The sequence below is a fragment of the Lipophrys pholis genome (assembly GCF_963383615.2).
Source record: "Lipophrys pholis genome assembly, chromosome: 5".
NCBI classification, from domain to species: Eukaryota; Metazoa; Chordata; class Actinopteri; order Blenniiformes; family Blenniidae; genus Lipophrys; species Lipophrys pholis.
Window position 1 is genome coordinate 14,625,996 of NC_137628.1, and position 19,276 is coordinate 14,645,271.

The window sequence follows — 19,276 nt, forward strand, 5'->3', positions numbered from 1 at the left end:
ATAAATTAATACGATCCTGGGAAAAGCACGGTTAGGAGTGTCATTATACATGTTATCTGTTTTTATTAGATTTAATTCGTAATAAGGTTTATTGAAGGGTTGAACGGTGCTGAGCCCAGGTGAATGAGTGAAGGCACAGCAAACAGAGAGACAGACGCATGAGGACAATTTAGGGACAACAATTAATTTCAAATAAATTTTTTGGGACAAACTGTTTGTGGGAGAACCTGCGAAATGAACAGAAAGGCTTTCAACTAGATATTATAAAGTCCAGGTTTTAACATATTTTATTTAGCAATGTACTTTCCTAAACTTTTCTATTTTATATGCATTTCCTAAATTATTTTGTAGTTTCTGCAGCTTTTAAATTTTGAGGTAATACTTTGAAGTTATTTTGCACAATGTTCCACATGTTTCAGGATTTTCATATTCAAGCATCTAAAACAGTGTGCAATGGCATTTTCCATAATTTAATGGACATTTTATTCAAAACTGTAATTTCCTAACTTTTCCACTGACGACTAAATAGAATAGAAATATTTATATCTATTAATCCCAGAGGCAAATTCTTTCAAACAATGAACGTGGCTGCCATGTAAAGGCGCTCAGTCCATCTCATGGGAGCAGTTTGGGGTTCAGTATCTTGCTCAAGGACACTTCGACATGTGGACAGGGGAGATGGGAATCTAACCTGCAACCTTCCGATTGAAAGATGAGCTGCTGTCTTTCAAGGATGATGACTGAATTCAAGCTGTAACAGAAAACTTCTCAACGGATGAGTGATGTTATTTTTTTTATTATTACATCAAAGCAAAGTACATTTACTATATTAACTTATTTAAAATTCTTCTCCATTTATTACAGCATCGGAAGAAACCCGAACAAATGACAATATTAACAATTATACAAGCTTGCTTTTTTTTTTTTAAGTTTCACTGCTTCTGCAGCTGATTTCCACACATAAAATTAAAGTATGCGGCTGATTGAGCTGACACACATTAACCAACATGAGCATATCCAATGTGGACCATTTGTAACATTATTTACAAAAGTGCACTGAATATTTACAAATATGAGTCACAATAACAGATCACAAAAATTAAATAAACCAATTGGAAGAAGAAAAAAAACACCCCACTAGATTGTTCTTATTGACTTATTGTTCTCATTAATAAAACTCATTTAACTCTTTAAAAAAAAAAGAAAATAGGTTGAGGAGTGAAATCTGTTTTTGCATGTAAGTCGGCAAGGCCTTTTTCTTTCTGTTGCTTAAAATGTGAAGAAACCGCATCATGTGCTTCGTTTAATAATCACTGATTTGGATCCTTTGGGGGCAAATCTTCACCAAAAAGGAACCGAGTTTTACAAAGCCGATCACAGAGCAGCGCGCAGATTAAAAGTAAGGCTGCCGTCCCAGAGAAATATCTGAAAACTGCATTTGTTCCGCTCGGAGAAAATCCATAGTAAAGCGGTTATAGGAGAAATGTACAACAAGCCCGGCGGGGTCAGACAGCGACCGTGAAGTGATGCAGAGTCGACACAGTCTGGTCACGAGTGGTTTGTAGGCCGCGCGAGCAGAGAGACACGCCGGTAATGAGGCTGCTGCTTTAACTCCTATTAGCATCAGTGATACTGTACACAAGCAACAGCAGATCAATGAGGAGACAGCCAGTGTGTGTGTGTGTGTGTGTGTGTGTGTGTGTGTGTGTGTGTGTGTGTGTGTGTGTGTGTGTGTGTGTGTGTGTGTGTGTGTGTGTGTGTGTGTGTGTGTGTGCATTAAGTAGACAGCTTAAGACTAGAAGGGGATTAAAACTAACAACTGGAGCACTGAACCCAATCACATCACGGCTGGTGAGTCATTAACCCCTTAGCATCGTTCGTGTGTGTGTGTGTGTGTGTGTGTGTGTGTGTGTGTGTGTGTGTGTGTGTGTGTGTGTGTGTGTGTGTGTGTGTGTGTGTGTGTGTGTGTGTGTGTGTGTGTGTGTGTGTGTGTGTGTGTGTGTGTCGGCTCCAGCAGTCAGGAGTACCGTCAGATCTTGAGTGACGCAGCTGACGGGAAGGGCGTCTCTCTGGTGACGTGCCGAAGACGACAGAGTGCACGTGCGCGCGTGCACGCACACACACAAACCGGCTCACTTCTCCCCACGTTATCCTGTGAATCACAGGCTGAGCGACGCGCACGTTAAGCAGCACAAACATCAAAGGAGGAGACGTCGCCGTGCTCGACGGTGCATCATCCTTCTTTCTTGCCTCCCCAGCCGAACAGTTTGGACATCGGAGACTTCTTCTTTGGTTTTTCTTTCTTAATGCCTGGGAGGGAGGGAGACGGGGAGGGAGAGAGAGAGAGAGAGAGAGATTTGTACATGTTTGTATCCACAAATAGCACAATACGGAAGCTGCAGATCTGCGTTTTTCTCTTTAAATGTTCACAAACTGGAGGATCTACTTCCTGAAGACAGTCACAATGTTACTGACGTTTCCTTCAAACCAGTTTGTCCTGGTCCTCCGTCAATCTTTACACACAAATACTTGTAAAAGACCCACTACTCTCAAAAACATGTTTTTCTTCTTCTTCTTCTTCTTCTTCTGCACACACGAATCACACAAGCTCCAAGCCCGCAAAAGTTTTTCTGCTCATAGAAAATCTGAGATTGGGGGCGACAGGAGTGAGTGAAAGGTGATGTAAACAATAGCCTGGGGGTTTGAGCCTGATGGCTCTGATTATTATGAGCTTTTAACATGTGAACACAACTGACGTCACACACACACACACACACACACACACACACACACACACACACACACACACACACACACACACACACACACACACACACACACACACACACACACACACACACACACACACACACACTAAGAACAGTCTTTACAATCTAATAAACTTGTGAAAATAAGAACTTGTATTTTCCTACATTGACATTTGTTTAGACTAACAAAGAAAGGAATAGTCATATTATCAATATAAGGAAATAGATTTTTGTGTGTGGAAAATTGACAAATGGACAATTTCATTGGTAAAACTAACTCCTAACTTAAACTGACATCCCTTCCTGCAAGAAAACAACAAAACAAGCTCCAGTTTTTAACATTACAACAAGTTGTAAAATAGTACAAACATCTCCAGTAAAGCTGTTTTGACATTTGTTCCTTGAAATGACTGGAAAACGTTACACCGAATTTTATTCACAGGAACAAAAGGTCACAATGATTAAAGTCAAACTTCAGATTAAAAGCATTAAAACACTTTAGTCTGATGTAGAATTAATGAGAATATACTGTAGCCGTGTCTGTGGCATGAATGATTCATTTTGTTTTTATCTCTATTGCTGAAGCTCTTCATAGGAGCTCTGGTATATAAACTTGTGTAGAATGCTTTAACTCAACATTTTTCCCCTGTTATATGTTATAAATATTGGCCACTGCACAATGACTACTTCACGTCTTCAACCCCTTTCGGTTCAGGGTTGCCAGATTTTGAGACAAAAACAAGCAATGAGGCTTCTGAAACAAGCAACTTTTACTGGATTGTATTAAATACATATAAAATATAACTTATTAGTTTATCAGTTACTTATATAAATCATAGACGTTCTGAGTGTTAAACCATTAAAAATATTTATCATTTTCTGAAAAGCATCAAAGATGCAATGTGAACATTTGCAAATTGTGGCGATGAAAAAAAGCTCATCTAGTTTAGAAACAAACCCCCCAAAACTGCTACTTTTAATTATGGTATTATCGTATATTATAACAAGAGTTAACAAGCAAACTTGGCAGACTTGTGTTTTATCCCCCTAGTGGACAAAGGAGGAAAAACACCCGCTTTCATTTTAGTTGTTTTTTTTACATTATTGCAGTTGTTGTCTAAAACAACTTGGAATCCCGAGTTCTGGACAAAACTGGTTCAAAACTCAAACATCTCCAGTCATAATGGATTCATTCATTCATCTGTGAGGACAAGTGGTTGCCAAGAGAAAACGTTTTTCGCTGTTCTAACCATGTTTACAAGTGAGAAGCGAGGGGTGACGGCGAAACACAGAGTCTGAGGGATCAGGACAGATGTGTTTCATCACAGGGGGAAAACATCCATCGTGACATTTTGGGATGGATTTGATTTGTTCAACAGGGTAATCACACCGGCTGGCTCACATCATCCGTCCTGTTAGTGAAACAACAAACTCCCACGGCGAGAGCGAAGCGTGAAACTTTATGAGTGCCTCCAAATTGAAATGGATAGTATTTAGCCCACGGACGGCGTTGACTCGCTGTAACGCGGCGACCTTCCAGTGGAGTTCCATGAATCTCTTCCGTTTCAGCCCCTGCTTTTTCTCACCGTCATGAATATGCAAATGAGGCCCGGGTCAGATTATCCATTTGTCTAATAGGAACGTCGCCGACTAAGAGGGCTTTTGTTTGATGCTTTTTTCCATTAACATTCATTAGATCAGACGCGATGCAAACACCGAAAAACACGCGGGCATCAGTCCAAACCGCAGCCACAACTCTTATCTGCTTCAGTCAGAGACGAACGGCGAGCCTCAAACTGATCATTTACAAGCTGAGTCGCAGTGACGCCGAGGTGGGGAGACACTCACTGAAGGTCTTCAGCATCTTGTTGAGCTGCTCATCCTCCTCTCCCTCCCTGAGAAAAAGACACACAAACACAGATTGACAGTTGTTACCAGTGAGAGTGTAAAGAGTGTCACATTAAGCAAGTGTTTTGTTTTGTTTTTTCCCCATTAATGTCTGCTGTTTTTTAGTGTTGTTATGCAGGAACTGCCCGAATCCCTCTTCAAATTAAAATGGAAAATGATGTTGCCTGTAATTTCAAAGAAAAAGCACCAGTCAATCGCAAATTGCCGTTTTATCCCACCTAATTGAAATGAGTTGATCATAAAAACTCAATTTAAGAACTAAAGCCAGAGGTACTGATACGAGTTGGGTAAGTAGTTTCCTACTTCCTTAGGTCAGCTTTAACACTGATCCTATCTTTCTTTTACCTTTGCTTTAAAACTAGTAGTGATAACTTAGTTACTGATTTACACAGCTGCTAAGATACTTAGTTACAGAGTTGCTCGTTTATTGTTAGTTGCTTTGTTAGGTTCCAAATTCTTTTCTGGCTCACTGAGTGAGTTACTTCCTGAATGAGTTACTAAGTTACTTCCTGACCCAGTCACTAAAAAAGTCACCAAGTTAATAATAATTTGCAAAGTTACTTAAGTATTGATTCACTTAGGTGCCGAGTCAGTCATTTAGTTACCAAATTTGGAAGTTGTTTAGTTACTGATTGATCCATTAAGTTACTGAAAAACTTAGTTACCCAAGTTAATTATCTACAGAGTTAGATAAGTTATGTCCTGTATTAGTTTCTGAGTTATTGACTTCATTAATTTGAGTAAGTTACTTAGGTCCGTAGCTGAGTTGGTGACTGAGTTACTTGGTTACTTATTCAATTGATGAGTTAGTTCCTAAATCACTGCATTAGTTACTTACTGGTTACTCAGATACTTAGTTCTTGAGCTCATTTTTAAGTTAGTTCCTGTGTTGGGGATACAGTTGCTGAGTCAGTTAGTGAAATAGTTATTTGGTTAATCACTGAGTTAGCTACTCTAACAGATCCATCTTTAAGACATGGCATCATTTGAGCGTCATGGCTGACATCACAGAGCAAAGCATGATGGGATTGACCCACTGACTAATGGGATGACATCCAATGTGCAGATATACATCATCACAGGAAACGGACGTCTGGACGAGAGCGGATTCACTCAGAGTGAGAAAACAGCGAGTGTCTGATGTTACTGTTAGAAACGGTATTTAAAATCATGAAACTGTAATAAACTTCATCAGCTGGATAAAAAAATATAAATAAAATAAACACACACCTGATTCTGTCATCGTCCAGACCTTCGATGATGGCGTTCCTGTCATTGACGATCTCCACCAGCTTGGCCATCAGCTCCTTCTCTCTCTCTCTTTCACGCGCCGTTTTCAAATGTTCTACACACACACACACACACACACACACACACACACACACACACACACACACACACACACACACACACACACACACACTCAGTCTCGTGCCGCAGCAATGAGTGTGTTTCTGACTGTGTTCAATCTGTCCATCTGAAGACCTCACCTGGTTTGTCCATCAGTCTCCTCAGCTCCTGTTCCACGGTGGGCTGCTCCTCCTCCAGATCCTGAGTTCTTCCACTGCGCGCGCGCGCGCACACACACACACACACACACACACACACACACACACACACACACACACACACACACACACACACACACACACACACACACACACACACACACACACACACACACACACACACACACACACACACACACACACACACACACACACACACACACACACACACACACACACACACACACACACACACACACACACACACACACACACACACAGAGAGAGAGAGAGAGAGAGAGAGAGAACAATCACAAACAGCTGCACTTAGCAGCCTATCTGGAGTTTTCTGCAAATAATCCAGCTTCGAGAGTCTTGCTCAGGGACCCCCAGTGCATGTTTTTTGGACTGTGGGGGACACCGGAGTACCCGGACGAAAACCACACACACACACACACACACGGGGAGAACATGCAAACTCCACACAGAAAGTCCGAATGTATTTCACCCACTACCTTCATGCTGTGAGGCGAGAGCACTGAACACTGCGCCACCAAATTGCGGCCAAATTATTTGTCTGTTATGAACAATTAACCAATACTTCTTTTCATTGTTACGAATTAACTTTAACCTCAACAGATTCATAATGTACTTTTTTTTTTTTAAAGGGATTACACAGCAAATTATTGTATTTTCAGAGACTCTAGTTTGGTTTCAGGCTCTGAATCTTTCTGTATGGAGTTTGCATGTTCTCCCTGTGCTTGAGGGTTTTTCCCTGTGCACCCTCGCCTTGTCCCATAGTACAAACGCACGCCTGTTTGGTTTCTTGGTGTGAATGTGTATGAGTGGGTGTGAATGTGTGTTAGCCCTGCAAGTAATTGTTTGGCAGCCGCTCCATTTTCAACTAGAATCAACTGGAATTGAACTGAAATCAGTGGAATAAAGTCATAATGTAGGATGAGAATGTACATTTATTTATCTACAGTGTACGGGGTGTCACAGGGTAATTGGCTGGTGGACTTTATATCGGGGAACTTTTTCATGGTGGTCACATGTTCCATGTGGCAACATCAGACCTTTTAGCCAATCTGGTACACATTAAAAACTAAATATTGAGCTGAAAGGTACCGAAGCACCAGATTGTAAGGTGGATGATAATTTCTACTATTAGATATTCCGGTTCGACTAGACCAGGGGTTGGCAGCCTGCATGTGTGGCCCTTTATCTCCTCTAAAAAGTTCCGTACAGAGCTCTAAATTAAACGACTAAAAAGAACAAAACAAGAACAAAAAAGAAAAACAGCCGAAGCACGTGAAAGAATATAGACGTTCAGCTAAAAAACAACTAAAGTGACGAAAACTTTTGAAAACCGCGAAAAAGAAATATATTTAAATGTCTACTTTTTTCGTAATTGTTGAGCTGCATTAAAATTGGGACTCTGCAAGATCCACCACAAGGACTTCTGGCTTTTCCCCTAAATGGAAATGAGGTATGGTATGCCTCTAATGCCAACCAACATGTGTGAATTACATCATTTGTAATTAATATAGTCATTTGCTGTAATTGAAACCTGGTTAATATGCTTGAAATGAACATCACCATGTGAAAACAACAGTTTATTTTGGGGAAAACTGTCTGATATACAGAACATTCTGATTGTAGTGCTTGTGAATGTAAATGTTTACATCTCGAGGAGCAATAGAAGCCATGTACAAGTGTGAAGCAGCATCCTGCCTCACACTTATGCTCAGGCCCTGCAAGGCGGCGGGGGGGCGAGCCGTCGTGTTCCAGGACGGTCCGCGGTGGGTCGGAGGAGGGAGGACACTGGGAATTCAAACTGTCAGCCTTCTGGACACAAGTCTGTTTGGCTGATCGCTAAATAGTGGCACGCCCCTTTGCTAAGCATGTTCCAGAGTGTGTGTGTGTGTGTGTGTGTGTGTGTGTGTGTGTGTGTGTGTGCATACTCACATGTAGACCAGCTCAGACTCCCGGCGCATGGCCACCTGCTTGTTCCTGATCAAGTTGAACCACTCGACCATGAGCTCATCCATGAGAGAGTCATCGTCACCCTCTGACACACACACACACAAACACACACACACACACTCGGTGAATCCCTCAACCCTGCCATTTTTTCACACTGCTAAAGAGGGGTCTGGTACAGGACGTGTGTGTTGGTCTCACCTTCCTCGCTGCTGCGCAGCTTCATCTCCAGGTCCACTCCTCTCTTCTCCAGCTCGTTCAGATTGTCTTCGATCTGCTGGAGCTCCTTCAGGATCTCGTCTTTGGGGATGTAGTCCGGCTTCGTCCGCAGAGGCAAACACATGCAGGTTAAAATGACATGCAGTAAAGGTCCAAGCGACTAAATGAAAAAACAAATCAAATCCTTCATATGGAAAAATACAACAGCCATCACCGAGGTGATGCTTTCTTAGCATTAACAAACTGAACAAAATAAGTTGATCCATTCATATTTTTCATCACGTTTGTACAGTGACTCACTGCTGCCACCTAGCAAGGCTTCACAAGGCACTTACTACTACTAATAATAATATTGATCATTTCTATTGAAAAGGCATGCGTTGTAAGCAAGATATCTGTGTTTTTACAGTTTTTTATGAATGTCCCGCCAAAAACAATTAAAACAAACTAAAAGGAGACAAGATCAGGAATATCTATGTTGTTTTAACTTGTCGTTTCTCTGTTGTTAATACAATGATCTGTCATAGATAATCAACCGTACAGTACAGAACATGCAGGATCAAGACATTATCCAATACATTTCTTGAAGTGTTTTATAAAAATACAGTAATTCTCTGGTCAAACTTGTACGAATACCTTGGAAACCTTCGACTCTGACTTGGTGCCATTTGCCGTTTGCTCTTTCCGTCCATTCTGAACACCTGAAAAAGACAAAGGAGAATCAAGACTTCAGCAGCTGGAAACCATGAAAAGGTCATTCAGAGTGAGAATGTGTGTGGGAGAGACATTTGTTCAAAATACACAGAACAGTGTAAAAGTAAGAACTGCATGTTACATCTGTTTTATTCACTTCCTATTGGAACAGATGAAAGCGGCAACAGAGCGGGATTTCATTCCTTACTCTTGGGCTGTGGTGGAGTGACAGAGATGCTCGGACTGGGAAGAAGAGAGGACGCCGAGGGCCCAACGAGAACGTCTGAAGTCTTTCCAGCTCCGCGAGGTGGAAGTTTAGGGGAGGACTGCGGAGGAGCAGCAGGTCTGCGGAGGGAAAAATGAGAGTTTGATTAATGTGGTTCATCTGCACCTCCATCTTTTAGTGTTGATTCATGAGAGCGAGAGGGGAGCTGATGCAGGGAGTGGAGCAGGGAGCATATGCTGCACCGCGGAGGACTGCGCTCAGCCCTCGCAACATTTGGGGCCGACGTGCATGTGGGCGGATGAAGAGAGAGAGCGAAGGGCTCCGACTACAGAGTGATGGCCGGGGCCATTTGGAGGAGCAGCAGGTACAGGCTTCCTGTGGGACCAATGTTTGGAGAGATGGATGAAGGACTGCATCATGGGATGGATGGATGGACAGGACATCAGGAGGAAAAAAGAAGATCAGTGCTGCGTGATGTCTGTACGCTGAGAGCACGCGCACGCGCACACGCACACGCACACACACACGCACACACACACACAACTAGGAACATGAGCTCGGTCAGAGAATCAAACAGGCCTTACTTGGTGTCTTTGGAGATGGGTTTGAGCTTCGACCTCCAGTCTGTAGGAGTCTCGCTCTCTGCTAAAGAAACACACATTAACACTTTCACTAGTTTGTTCTGCTGTTATTTTAATGGCAAATGAGACAATCTGTGTTTTACGTTTGTTATTGCACAGAATTATTAATCTTTTGGCAAAGGTTTGAAGATTTGATGACAAAAAAAAGCCTGTTTTCACCCACTTTTGTATTTCCTCAAATTGAAAAAAATATGACATGTTTTTGTGGCACCACCACCTTTTTCTGGAAAATCTGGGGTTCATTCATATAGTAAAGTCAAAAGGATGAATCCTCTGCTGATCTCTACCTGAAGCTTGTTTGTAGCATTAATGCTGCAATGGCAGCACACTTATACAATGAATTATTATCATTTAATGCCCTTTTTGCTTGAATTCGACATTTCAGTTGTTTTGGTCTTTTTCTCCATTTCAGCACTTCTCTCAGTTATTTCATCAACACTTTTTTTGTTGATTTCCCAGTTCTTGTTACATATCAAACATTATGGTAAACCAGCAAAGTGAAAGTAATTAGTCAAAGTCTCTATTTTACGACAAAAACTTTATTCAATTGTTTTCATGATGATCTTACTGAGAAGTGCATTTGGAAACTCGTTTATCAGCTTCAGCAGAAGGCAGCAGGGGAGGTGACATGTTGAAATGTGACATATTTTAGTAGAAAAACCACAAACAGAGAGGAGTCGCTTTGAAAGATTGTCTGCTGCGCAACAATGTGAAAGATTAACTTAGTTTTCTATCTGTTATTTCTACACAGTTAAACTAAATTTTTTTATAATTACCACCTTTTGTAAAATAAATGAGGAAAAAACATCAAATTTTATGAAATATTCTAACATTTTCACCTACTTTATGCTCCATTTGTATGTCTTTGGTGTCTCTAAGGTAAATTAACCTAACAGATGATAGCTATAATAAAATATTAACACTGAAAGTACTGAAAATCCTTCAGTTGATGTGTGATGAATCTAATATATGCAGGTTTCACTGTAAATTGAATGTTAGCATTAACTTACAATCAGGATCTGAAAATTATGAGAATGAGACAAAGAGCATGCCCCCCCCCCCCAAAAAAAAACAACAACTAATAAAAGGACTACATAAACGCTCATCGAAACAGAGAGCCTGTCTGCTTTGACACTGGCAAGTGAAAGGTCTTTTACAAAAAAAGCCGTGGTAAAGAGATTCACAGCTCTGAAAGAAATTTGCTTTCACACACATTCTGACTAACATTTAATTTGCCAAGTTATTTGTCAAATCAATACATCCTGAATTACATGACTGTACAAAACAAAGAACATTCAGACTCTTAATCTAGTCTCTTACTCAGTTACTGGCGTATGAAGTCTTTAAAAAGGGGGCGTGCCCATTGCTTGAGAATAATTCAACCGAGAGGTCAAGACAATCAAAAAGGCAAATCTTCATGGTTTAGAAACAAAGAGCTCCAAACAAAGCAGACAAAAAAAAACCCAGAATGATTGAGAGAATCAGGTGAGGGGGCGGAGACGGAAGGAACGGGAGTGTGCAGCCATGTAAACAAAACACCAAGCAAGAAAAACACCCGGAGCCTGCAGTCAGGAGTCGATTGCGCTTATGAGAAGAAATGTACTGAGCTGATCGCAACATTTACAGATTGCTTTAATGGTGCACTATAAAAAAATGTTTTACAACTGGCACTAATAACATGAATTTAATGAAGTACTAAAACACGAGTATTGTATGGTTTATGTGGTTTCATGTAGAAAAATCAAGCTCCAATGTTTATCAAACTATAAATTAGCAGGTTTACCATCGGGACCAACTATTTATTCATCTAATGATATAATAACATTCTCTGAACATTTCCAAGGTCTGACACGAGAGGGCACACTAGATTGTTGAGGACATACTGTTTGCTTGAATTTCCATCAATAAAACTTATAGTCTGGCCAGGCTGAGGTCATCCTAAACCATTTTCTAGCTAAGCTGCCATAGGTTTAGACACCTCTGTCTCTCTCCTCTCTGTCGCCTCCTGTAGACTTTGGAGCTTGTAGTCTGATGCCAGTGGGAGGTTTTCTGTCCAATACTTTAATAAACCATTATTGACAATCACCTAAATCAAAGTGATGTGAAAAGAGCCACCTGTGAGGTTTTTTCTTCTTGGTTAAAGTAAGCTATTTCTGTCCACTTGTTGCAAATGTTTGCTCATGAGCTGGTTATGTGGTCAACTGTGCTGTCAGTGAAGCCAAACTGACAAGCTCACGCTTGCATCATATTTCAATTCCATTTTTCAGTCAGCAGTCTCCACTGATTTTATATGAAAGGACTAAAGCGTTTTTGTTTTTTTAAAAGTTTACACATTACTTTGTTTCGGTCCTTCAATTGTGATGCAGCTGAAGAAAAGCATGATTCCAAGTGTAGGATTTTTTTATTTCCCTTATTTTTTCTTGGCCGCTAAATTATGCAATGATTTCCTCACTTTGGAGAGCAAGAATTATCATAATTGCCTGAGTGCATCTGGCACGGTTAAATTCTTTGCAAATGAATTTTAAAAAAGACATTTAATGATATCATAATGATGGCAGCTAAAATGTTTAGCCTTAGCAATCCCACCACCTTATCATACAGAACAAATTAATGAATAAAATTTTTTAAAAAACTATTTACATCTGCCGTCATCTACCAACAGAATTATTCTCAAGAAATTGAAGTAATGACAATCTTAACAAAAACCAACTCACCAACAGCGGGAGATGAGCCTGAGATGTTGCGAGATGCAATTGCAGACTTTGGTCCTCCTCTCTCTGGTGTCCTGGCTCTGAGTCCACTGTGGCCGGAGGGACTTGGGGACGTGCTGGAGGGGGCGTCTGGGGGATGCAGGTCAGCCAGGATCGACGGGTTGGCTTTTAGCCTCACTCTTCCTCTGAAACCCTCTGTCGGCTTCTTTGGAGTCTCAATTTGAGACTGAGGTCTGAAAAGAAGCAATGCAATCGTAATAAATACTATTTCTCTCCAGGGTTTAAAGAAGCATGGGTGTGATGTCACGACTCTGATGATCAATCACTTACTTGTCTGTTTTCTTGAGCTCCACAGTTGTAAATGGCGGCTTGCTGTTGTCTTTCGTCTTCTCCTCAGCCAGTTTCTTGGAGATGAAAGCTGCTGCTGAAGCTTTCGTCTTATCGGTCTTACCGTCTTCCTGTTTGGCACGACCCTTCTCAGCCACTCCAGATGCTTTTGCTTGATCTTGTGGCTTATCAGAGCTCTCATTCGCCACTTTCCTCCCAACACCACCAAATTTTACAACCACAGTAACGGCCGGATCAACTTTGGCCTCATCTGTCTTACCCCTGTGAACATTATTTATGTCCACGTTGATGGTTGTAATCTTCTTCTCTTCGTCTTTAGCGGCGTTATCAGATTGGAAGAACTTGAGTTTGGACTGATGCGTCTTGGCCGCAGTAGCAGAAGTACGAGGAGCAGGACTGGGCGTGGTGGTACTGTCATGGGAAGCTGTGGATTTGGAGACGACACTTGTGCTTTCTTTAGCAGTGAAGGGACTTGATGTTGGTCGGGAAGGAGATGAAGAGGTAAAAATGCTGGAGACACCTTGAGTTGCGTTGGGTTTATCCATTGGTCGAGAGGTAGAAGAGAGACCTGATGCAGACAAAGGAGACAAAGAAGAGAAAGAGCTTGAGATGGTGGGAATATTATGAGATTGATCTGATGAACCGACTTTGGTAGTAGGGAAAACACGAGATATGTTTATTGTACCTTCTTTGGTAGTAGAAGTAACACGAGATTTGTCTGTTGGATGTTCTTTAGTTGAGGAAGTAGCTTGAGACGTATCTGTTGAACTTTCTTTGGTGGTTGAGGTAATGTGAGATTTGATTGTTGAACCCTCTGCAGTAGTTCGAGAAGCATCTGATGAACGGTCTTTAGGAGTGGAAGTAATGTGAGCTGTGTCTGTTACTCCTTCTTTAGTGTCGAACGTAACGGGAGATTTGTCTGTTGAACTTACTTTAATAGCCTGAGATTTGTCTGTTGACGCTTTTCTAGTGGTCAAAATAATGTGAGCCTCGTCTGTTTGACCTTCTTTTATAGTGAAAGTGCGAGATGCATCTGCTGAACCTTCACTGGTAGATTTTTCTGCAGTAGTTCGAGATACATCTGTTGAACAGTCTTTAGGAGTGGAAGTAATGACAGATTTGTCTGTTGGACTTTCTTTAACAGTCTGAGATTCTTCTGTTGGGCCTTCTTTTGTGGGAGTAATCCCAGATTTGTCTGACATCTCCTTGGTATTGAAAGGAAGCTCTGGTGTAAGTCGGGGAGGGGATGAGGATGTGGTGGTGCCGGAGACACTGCGGCTGGGATGAGATTTCTCTGCTGGATTTTCTTTAGCGGAAGTGATCTGAGGCTTGTCAGTTACACCTTCATTGGTCGTGGAAGTCCTGAGAGCTATATCTGTTGATCCTTTTTTAGTAGTGGATTCAATGTGAGATATAACTATTGAACCCTCTTTAGTTGTTAGAGGTTTGTCTGTTGAACCCTCTTTAGTTGCTTGAGGTTTGTCTGTTGAACCCTCTTTAGTTGTTAGAGGTTTGTCTGTTGAACCCTCTTTAGTTGTTAGAGGTTTGTCTGTTGAACCCTCTTTAGTTGTTAAAGGTTTGTCTGTTGAACCCTCTTTAGTTGCTTGAGGTTTGTCTGTTGAACCCTCTTTAGTTGTTAGAGGTTTGTCTGTTGAACCCTCTTTAGTTGTTAGAGGTTTGTCTGTTGAACCCTCTTTAGTTGTTAGAGGTTTGTCTGTTGAACCCTCTTTAATTGTTAAAGGTTTGTCTGTTGAACCCTCTTTAATTGTTAAAGGTTTGTCTGTTGAACCTTCTTTAGTTGTTAGAGGTTTGTCTGTTGAACCTTCTTTAGTTATTAAAGGTTTGTCTGTTGAACCTTCTTTAGTTGTTAGAGGTTTGTCTGTTGAACCTTCTTTAGTTGTTAAAGGTTTGTCTGTTGAACCTTCTTTAGTTGCTTGAGGTTTGTCTGTTGAACCTTCTTTAGTTGCTTGAGGTTTGTCTGTTGAACCTTCTTTAGTTGCTTGAGGTTTGTCTGTTGAACCTTCTTTAGTTGTTAGAGGTTTGTCTGTTGAACCTTCTTTAGTTGTTAGAGGTTTGTCTGTTGAACCTTCTTTAGTTGTTAGAGGTTTGTCTGTTGAACCTTTGTTCGTGGATGTTACTGTTGGATTTTCCTGAGTAGTGGAAGAAGATGAGGATGTGGTAGTATCGGAGACACTGGAGGTAGTGTGGGATTTATCTACTGAACTTTCTTTTGTAGTGGAAGTAATCTCAAATCTGTCTGTTGAACCTTCTTTAGAAGCTTGAGATTTGTCTGTTGGTATTTCTTTAGTCATTTGCGATTTGACTTTAGTTGTTGGCGACATGTTCATTAAACGTTCTTTAAGAGTACAAGATCTCTCTTTTCGACCTTCTTTTGTTGATTTCATGTGAGATTTTTCTTTTGGACTTTCTTTCATAATCGGAGATTTGTCTATTACACCTTCTTTAGTAGTTTGGGCTTCATCTGTTGTGCTTTCTTTAGAAGTATGAGACTTTTCTGTTGGACTCTCTTTAGAAGTAGAACTGATGTGAGACTTGGCTGTTGAACTTTTTTCTGTTGCCTGAGATTTGTCTGTTGAACCTTGTTTCATAGAGGTAATTTGAGAAGTGTCTGGACTTCCCTTAGTTCTGGGTGAAGGCTCTGATGCAGGACGGGAAGAAGATGTGGATGTGGTGGAGATGCTCTGAGATTTGTCTGACGAACCTTCTTTCTTAGTGGAAGTATTATTGTGAGATTTTGATTTTGGACTTTCTTTAGCAATCCGGTTTTTGTCTGAGTTTTCTTTAGGACGACGAGATTTATTTGTTGGACCATCTTTTGTTGAGGTAATGTGAGATTTGTCTGTTGAAATTTCTTTTGTAGACATAGATTTCGCTGTTGGACCTTTCGTGGAAGTGATGTCAGACATGTTTGGTGGACTTCCTTTTGAAACTCCTTTCATAGTGGAAGTAAAGAGAGATTTTTCTGTTGGACTCTCTTCAGTGGCCCGAGATTTGTCTATTGAGCCTTCTTTAGTGGTTTGCAATCTGTCTTTAACAGCTCGAGATATGTCTTCTAAATTTTCTTTCGGAGTGCAAGATTCATCTGTTCGACCTTTTTTTGATGCGATACGGTGAGATTTTCCTTTGGGACTTTCTTTAGCTTTATTAGTTGAATATTCTTTAGTGGAGGAAGCAACATGCAACTTGTCTGTCGAATCTTTAGAAGTCTGAGATTTCTCTGTGGAACTTTCTGGAGTAGCTCCAGATGTGTCTGCTCTGCGTTTTCTTGTGGAAGTAATGTGAGATGTGTCTGATGGACTTTCCCGAGTTGTGGGAAGAAACCCTGATGCATGCTGGGAAGACAAGAGAGACAGAAAAGGGCTGAAGCTGCTTCGACTGATGTGATGTTGGTCCACTGAACTTTCCTTGTTTGTGACAGCGGTGCAAGATTTGTCTGCCGAGTTGTCTTTTATACTGGAAGTAATGTGCGATTTTACTGTTGAACTTTCTTTCCTGGCTGGAGATTTGTCTGTTGAAGCTCTTTCAGGAGTTTGCGATCGGTCTTTAGTGGTTCGATATATGTCTGTTACAGTTCCTCTCGGAGGACCAGAGCCTTCCATTGGTCCTTCTTTTGTTGAGCTTTCTTTTGAACTTTCGTTAGTAGTCTGAGATCTGTCTGCTAAACTTACTGTAGTTGTGGAAGTAGGGCGAGATATATCTTCTATCATATTAGACGAAACGTGAGATCGGTCAGTTGAACCGTCATTAGAATGGGAAGAAAGACTTGATGTATATTGGGAAGACAACAGAGAGAGAAACGGACTGGAGATGCTGGTAACAGTGGGATGTTGATCAGTTGAACTTTCATTGGTTGTGAAATGGGTGGGAGATTTGTCTTTCGAAATTGTCTTTGTACTGTCAATCACATGAGGTTTGTCTGCTGATTTTTCTTTAGTAATAGAAGGAAGTCCTGATGCATGCTGGGAAGACAACAGAGACAGGAAAGGGCTTGAGATGCTTGAAGCGGTGCGATGTTGGTCCACTGAACTTTCCTTGGTTGTGAAAGGGGTGCGGGATTCATCTGTGTCTTTGTTCGTGTTATGAGTTTTGTCTGTTAAGCTTTTTTTAGTAGTAGAAGAAAGACCTGACTGGGAGGAAGATAAGAAACTGCTAGGAAAACCTTTGGTTGCATGAGATCTGTATGTTGAACTCTCTTCTGAAACTCGAGGTTTGTCTGCTGGACCTTCTTCAACAGTGGTAATATGAGATTTGTCTGTTGACCCAGAAGAGTAAGACTTGTCTGTGCAACTTTCTTTAATAGTCCAGGATTCATCCCCTAAACTTTCTTCGGCAGTGGAGAGAAGCTCTGATGCAAGCCGGTCGGAAGATGAAGATGCGAAAGTGCTGGAAACACTGGCGTAAGATTTGTCTGTAAGATTTGTAGTCGTGGCAGATTGGTCTGATGGGCTTTCAGCAATAGTAGAAGAAACACCTGGTGCATGCTGGGAAGACAACAGAGACAGAAAAGGGCTGAAGACGCTTTGACTGGTGTGATGCTGGTCCTTTGAACTTTCCTTGGTTGTGACAGTGCTGTGAGATTTGTCTGCGTTTTCATCTTGAGTTTTGTCTGTTGAACTTTCTTTCGTACTGGAAGAAAACTCTGGCTGGGAGGAAGATATGAAAGTGCTGGAGACACTGGTAGTTGCATGATACCCGTGTGTTGAACTTTCTGCAGAAGTACAAGATTTATCCAGAGGACTTTCTTTACTAGTGGTGACAATCTCAGATGTGTCTGTTGAACTTTCTGTGACAGTGGAAGGAAGCCCTGATTCATGCCAGGTAGAAGATGAGGATGTAAACATGCTGGAGACACTGGGAGTGGTGTAAGATCTGTCTGTTAAACTTTCTTCCATAGTGGAAGTCATCAGAGATTTGTCTGAAGGGCTTTCAGCAGTAGTAGAAAAAACACCTGATGCATGCTGGGAAGACAACAGAGACAGAAAAGGGCTGATGACGCTTTGAGGGGTGCGATGTTGGTCCATTGAGCTTTCCTTGGTTGTGACAGTGGTGCAAGATTTGTCTGCATTTAATTTTGTGTCACAAGTTTTGTCTGTTGAGCTGTCTTTAGTAACAGAAGAAAGTGTCTGGGAGGAAGATATGAGACTGTCAGAGACACTGTTAGTTGTATGACATCTGTACGTTAAACTTTCTGCAATAGTCCATGAATTGCCTGTTGAACTTTCTGCAGTGGTGGAAAGAAGCCCTGATGCAAGTCGGTCGAAAGCTGAAGGTACGCAAGTGCTGGAGACACTGGGAGGGGTGTAACATTTGTCTGTAAGATTTGCAGTTGTGAGAGATTTGTCTTGTGGACTTTCTGCAGTAATAGAAGGAAGACCTGATGCATGCCGGTCAGGAGATGACGATGTGAACGTGCTGGAGACACTGGGAGTGGTGTAAGATTTGTCTTTTGTGCGTTCATTGTAAGACGCACCCGATGAAGGACGTGAATCAGACAAAGTAGACAATGTGCTAGAGACACTGGAAGACGTTTCTTTTGCATCAAAAGACATACCTGACGCGGACTGGTAAGAAGACGAGGAGTTGAAAGGGCTGGAGCTGCTGGCGCGAGATTTGTCCGTCAGACTTTCTTTAGCAGCAGAAACAATACCTGAAGCGGTAAAACGGCTGGAAACACTTGGAGGTTTGTCCATTGGACTTTCACTCATAGCGGAAGAGAGAACCGATGCAGGCCGGGGAGAAGAGGGAGAAGTAAAAGGCTTGGCGACATTATTGGTGGAGCGGGGTTTGTCTGACAGGCTCTCTTTAGCAGTCGAAGACGGGCTGGCTGCCGGCCGGGAAGGAGACAAAGAGGATGAAGCACTAGAGTCGGTTGGTTTGTCTCTCAGCCATGATGGACCGAGTCTAGAAGATGCCTGAGCAGGAGTGTTGGTGTTGGGTTTACTGGACCCTGGTAGAGGAGCGAGTCTTGACGTTTGGGTGTTGGTGGGTAAATCCCGAAGAGGTGCGAGTGTGGACGACAACGACCTGAAAGACAGAAATGCCAACACAAATGATGAGGACTGAGAAAAATGATCCTACAGCAGTCACAAGACTTTCTGATGCCTTCAGTTAAAAACTCAAATAAGAAAGGTTTTCTACAAAACTATTGCTACGAAGTGTACAACGGTTCATGCCAAAACAAAAACAAGGCATAAGAAAATCTCTATTGATTCTTCTAAACGAGGACGGTCATAATAAACACTGAAAATTA

The 19,276-nt window shown here is 41.5% G+C and overlaps 1 protein-coding gene across 3 annotated transcripts; it reads right to left on the reverse strand.

Annotated features, from left to right (window-relative positions):
- Positions 1–2,085: 2,085 nt before the first annotated feature.
- Positions 2,086–18,831, reverse strand: LOC308109388 (uncharacterized protein). 3 transcript variants are annotated; one of them, XM_080462921.1, is made up of 12 exons: positions 18,578–18,831; positions 12,988–13,573; positions 12,661–12,890; positions 9,890–9,950; positions 9,288–9,424; positions 9,023–9,087; positions 8,369–8,486; positions 8,153–8,255; positions 6,167–6,240; positions 5,907–6,021; positions 4,617–4,663; positions 2,086–2,310 (listed from the first exon to the last, which is right to left on the reverse strand). In XM_080462921.1, exons 1-12 carry the CDS (start codon positions 18,729–18,731, stop codon positions 2,234–2,236), a joined length of 1,767 nt encoding a protein of 588 aa, XP_080319047.1. In that variant the 5' UTR covers positions 18,732–18,831; the 3' UTR covers positions 2,086–2,233. The 3 variants fall into 3 exon arrangements, with proteins under 3 accessions (XP_080319047.1, XP_080319046.1, XP_080319045.1); XM_080462920.1 differs by lacking the exon at positions 18,578–18,831 and adding an exon at positions 13,691–14,950 and having other exon boundaries at positions 9,890–9,947; XM_080462919.1 differs by lacking the exon at positions 18,578–18,831 and adding an exon at positions 13,691–14,950.
- Between the last annotated feature and the right edge of the window lie 445 nt (positions 18,832–19,276).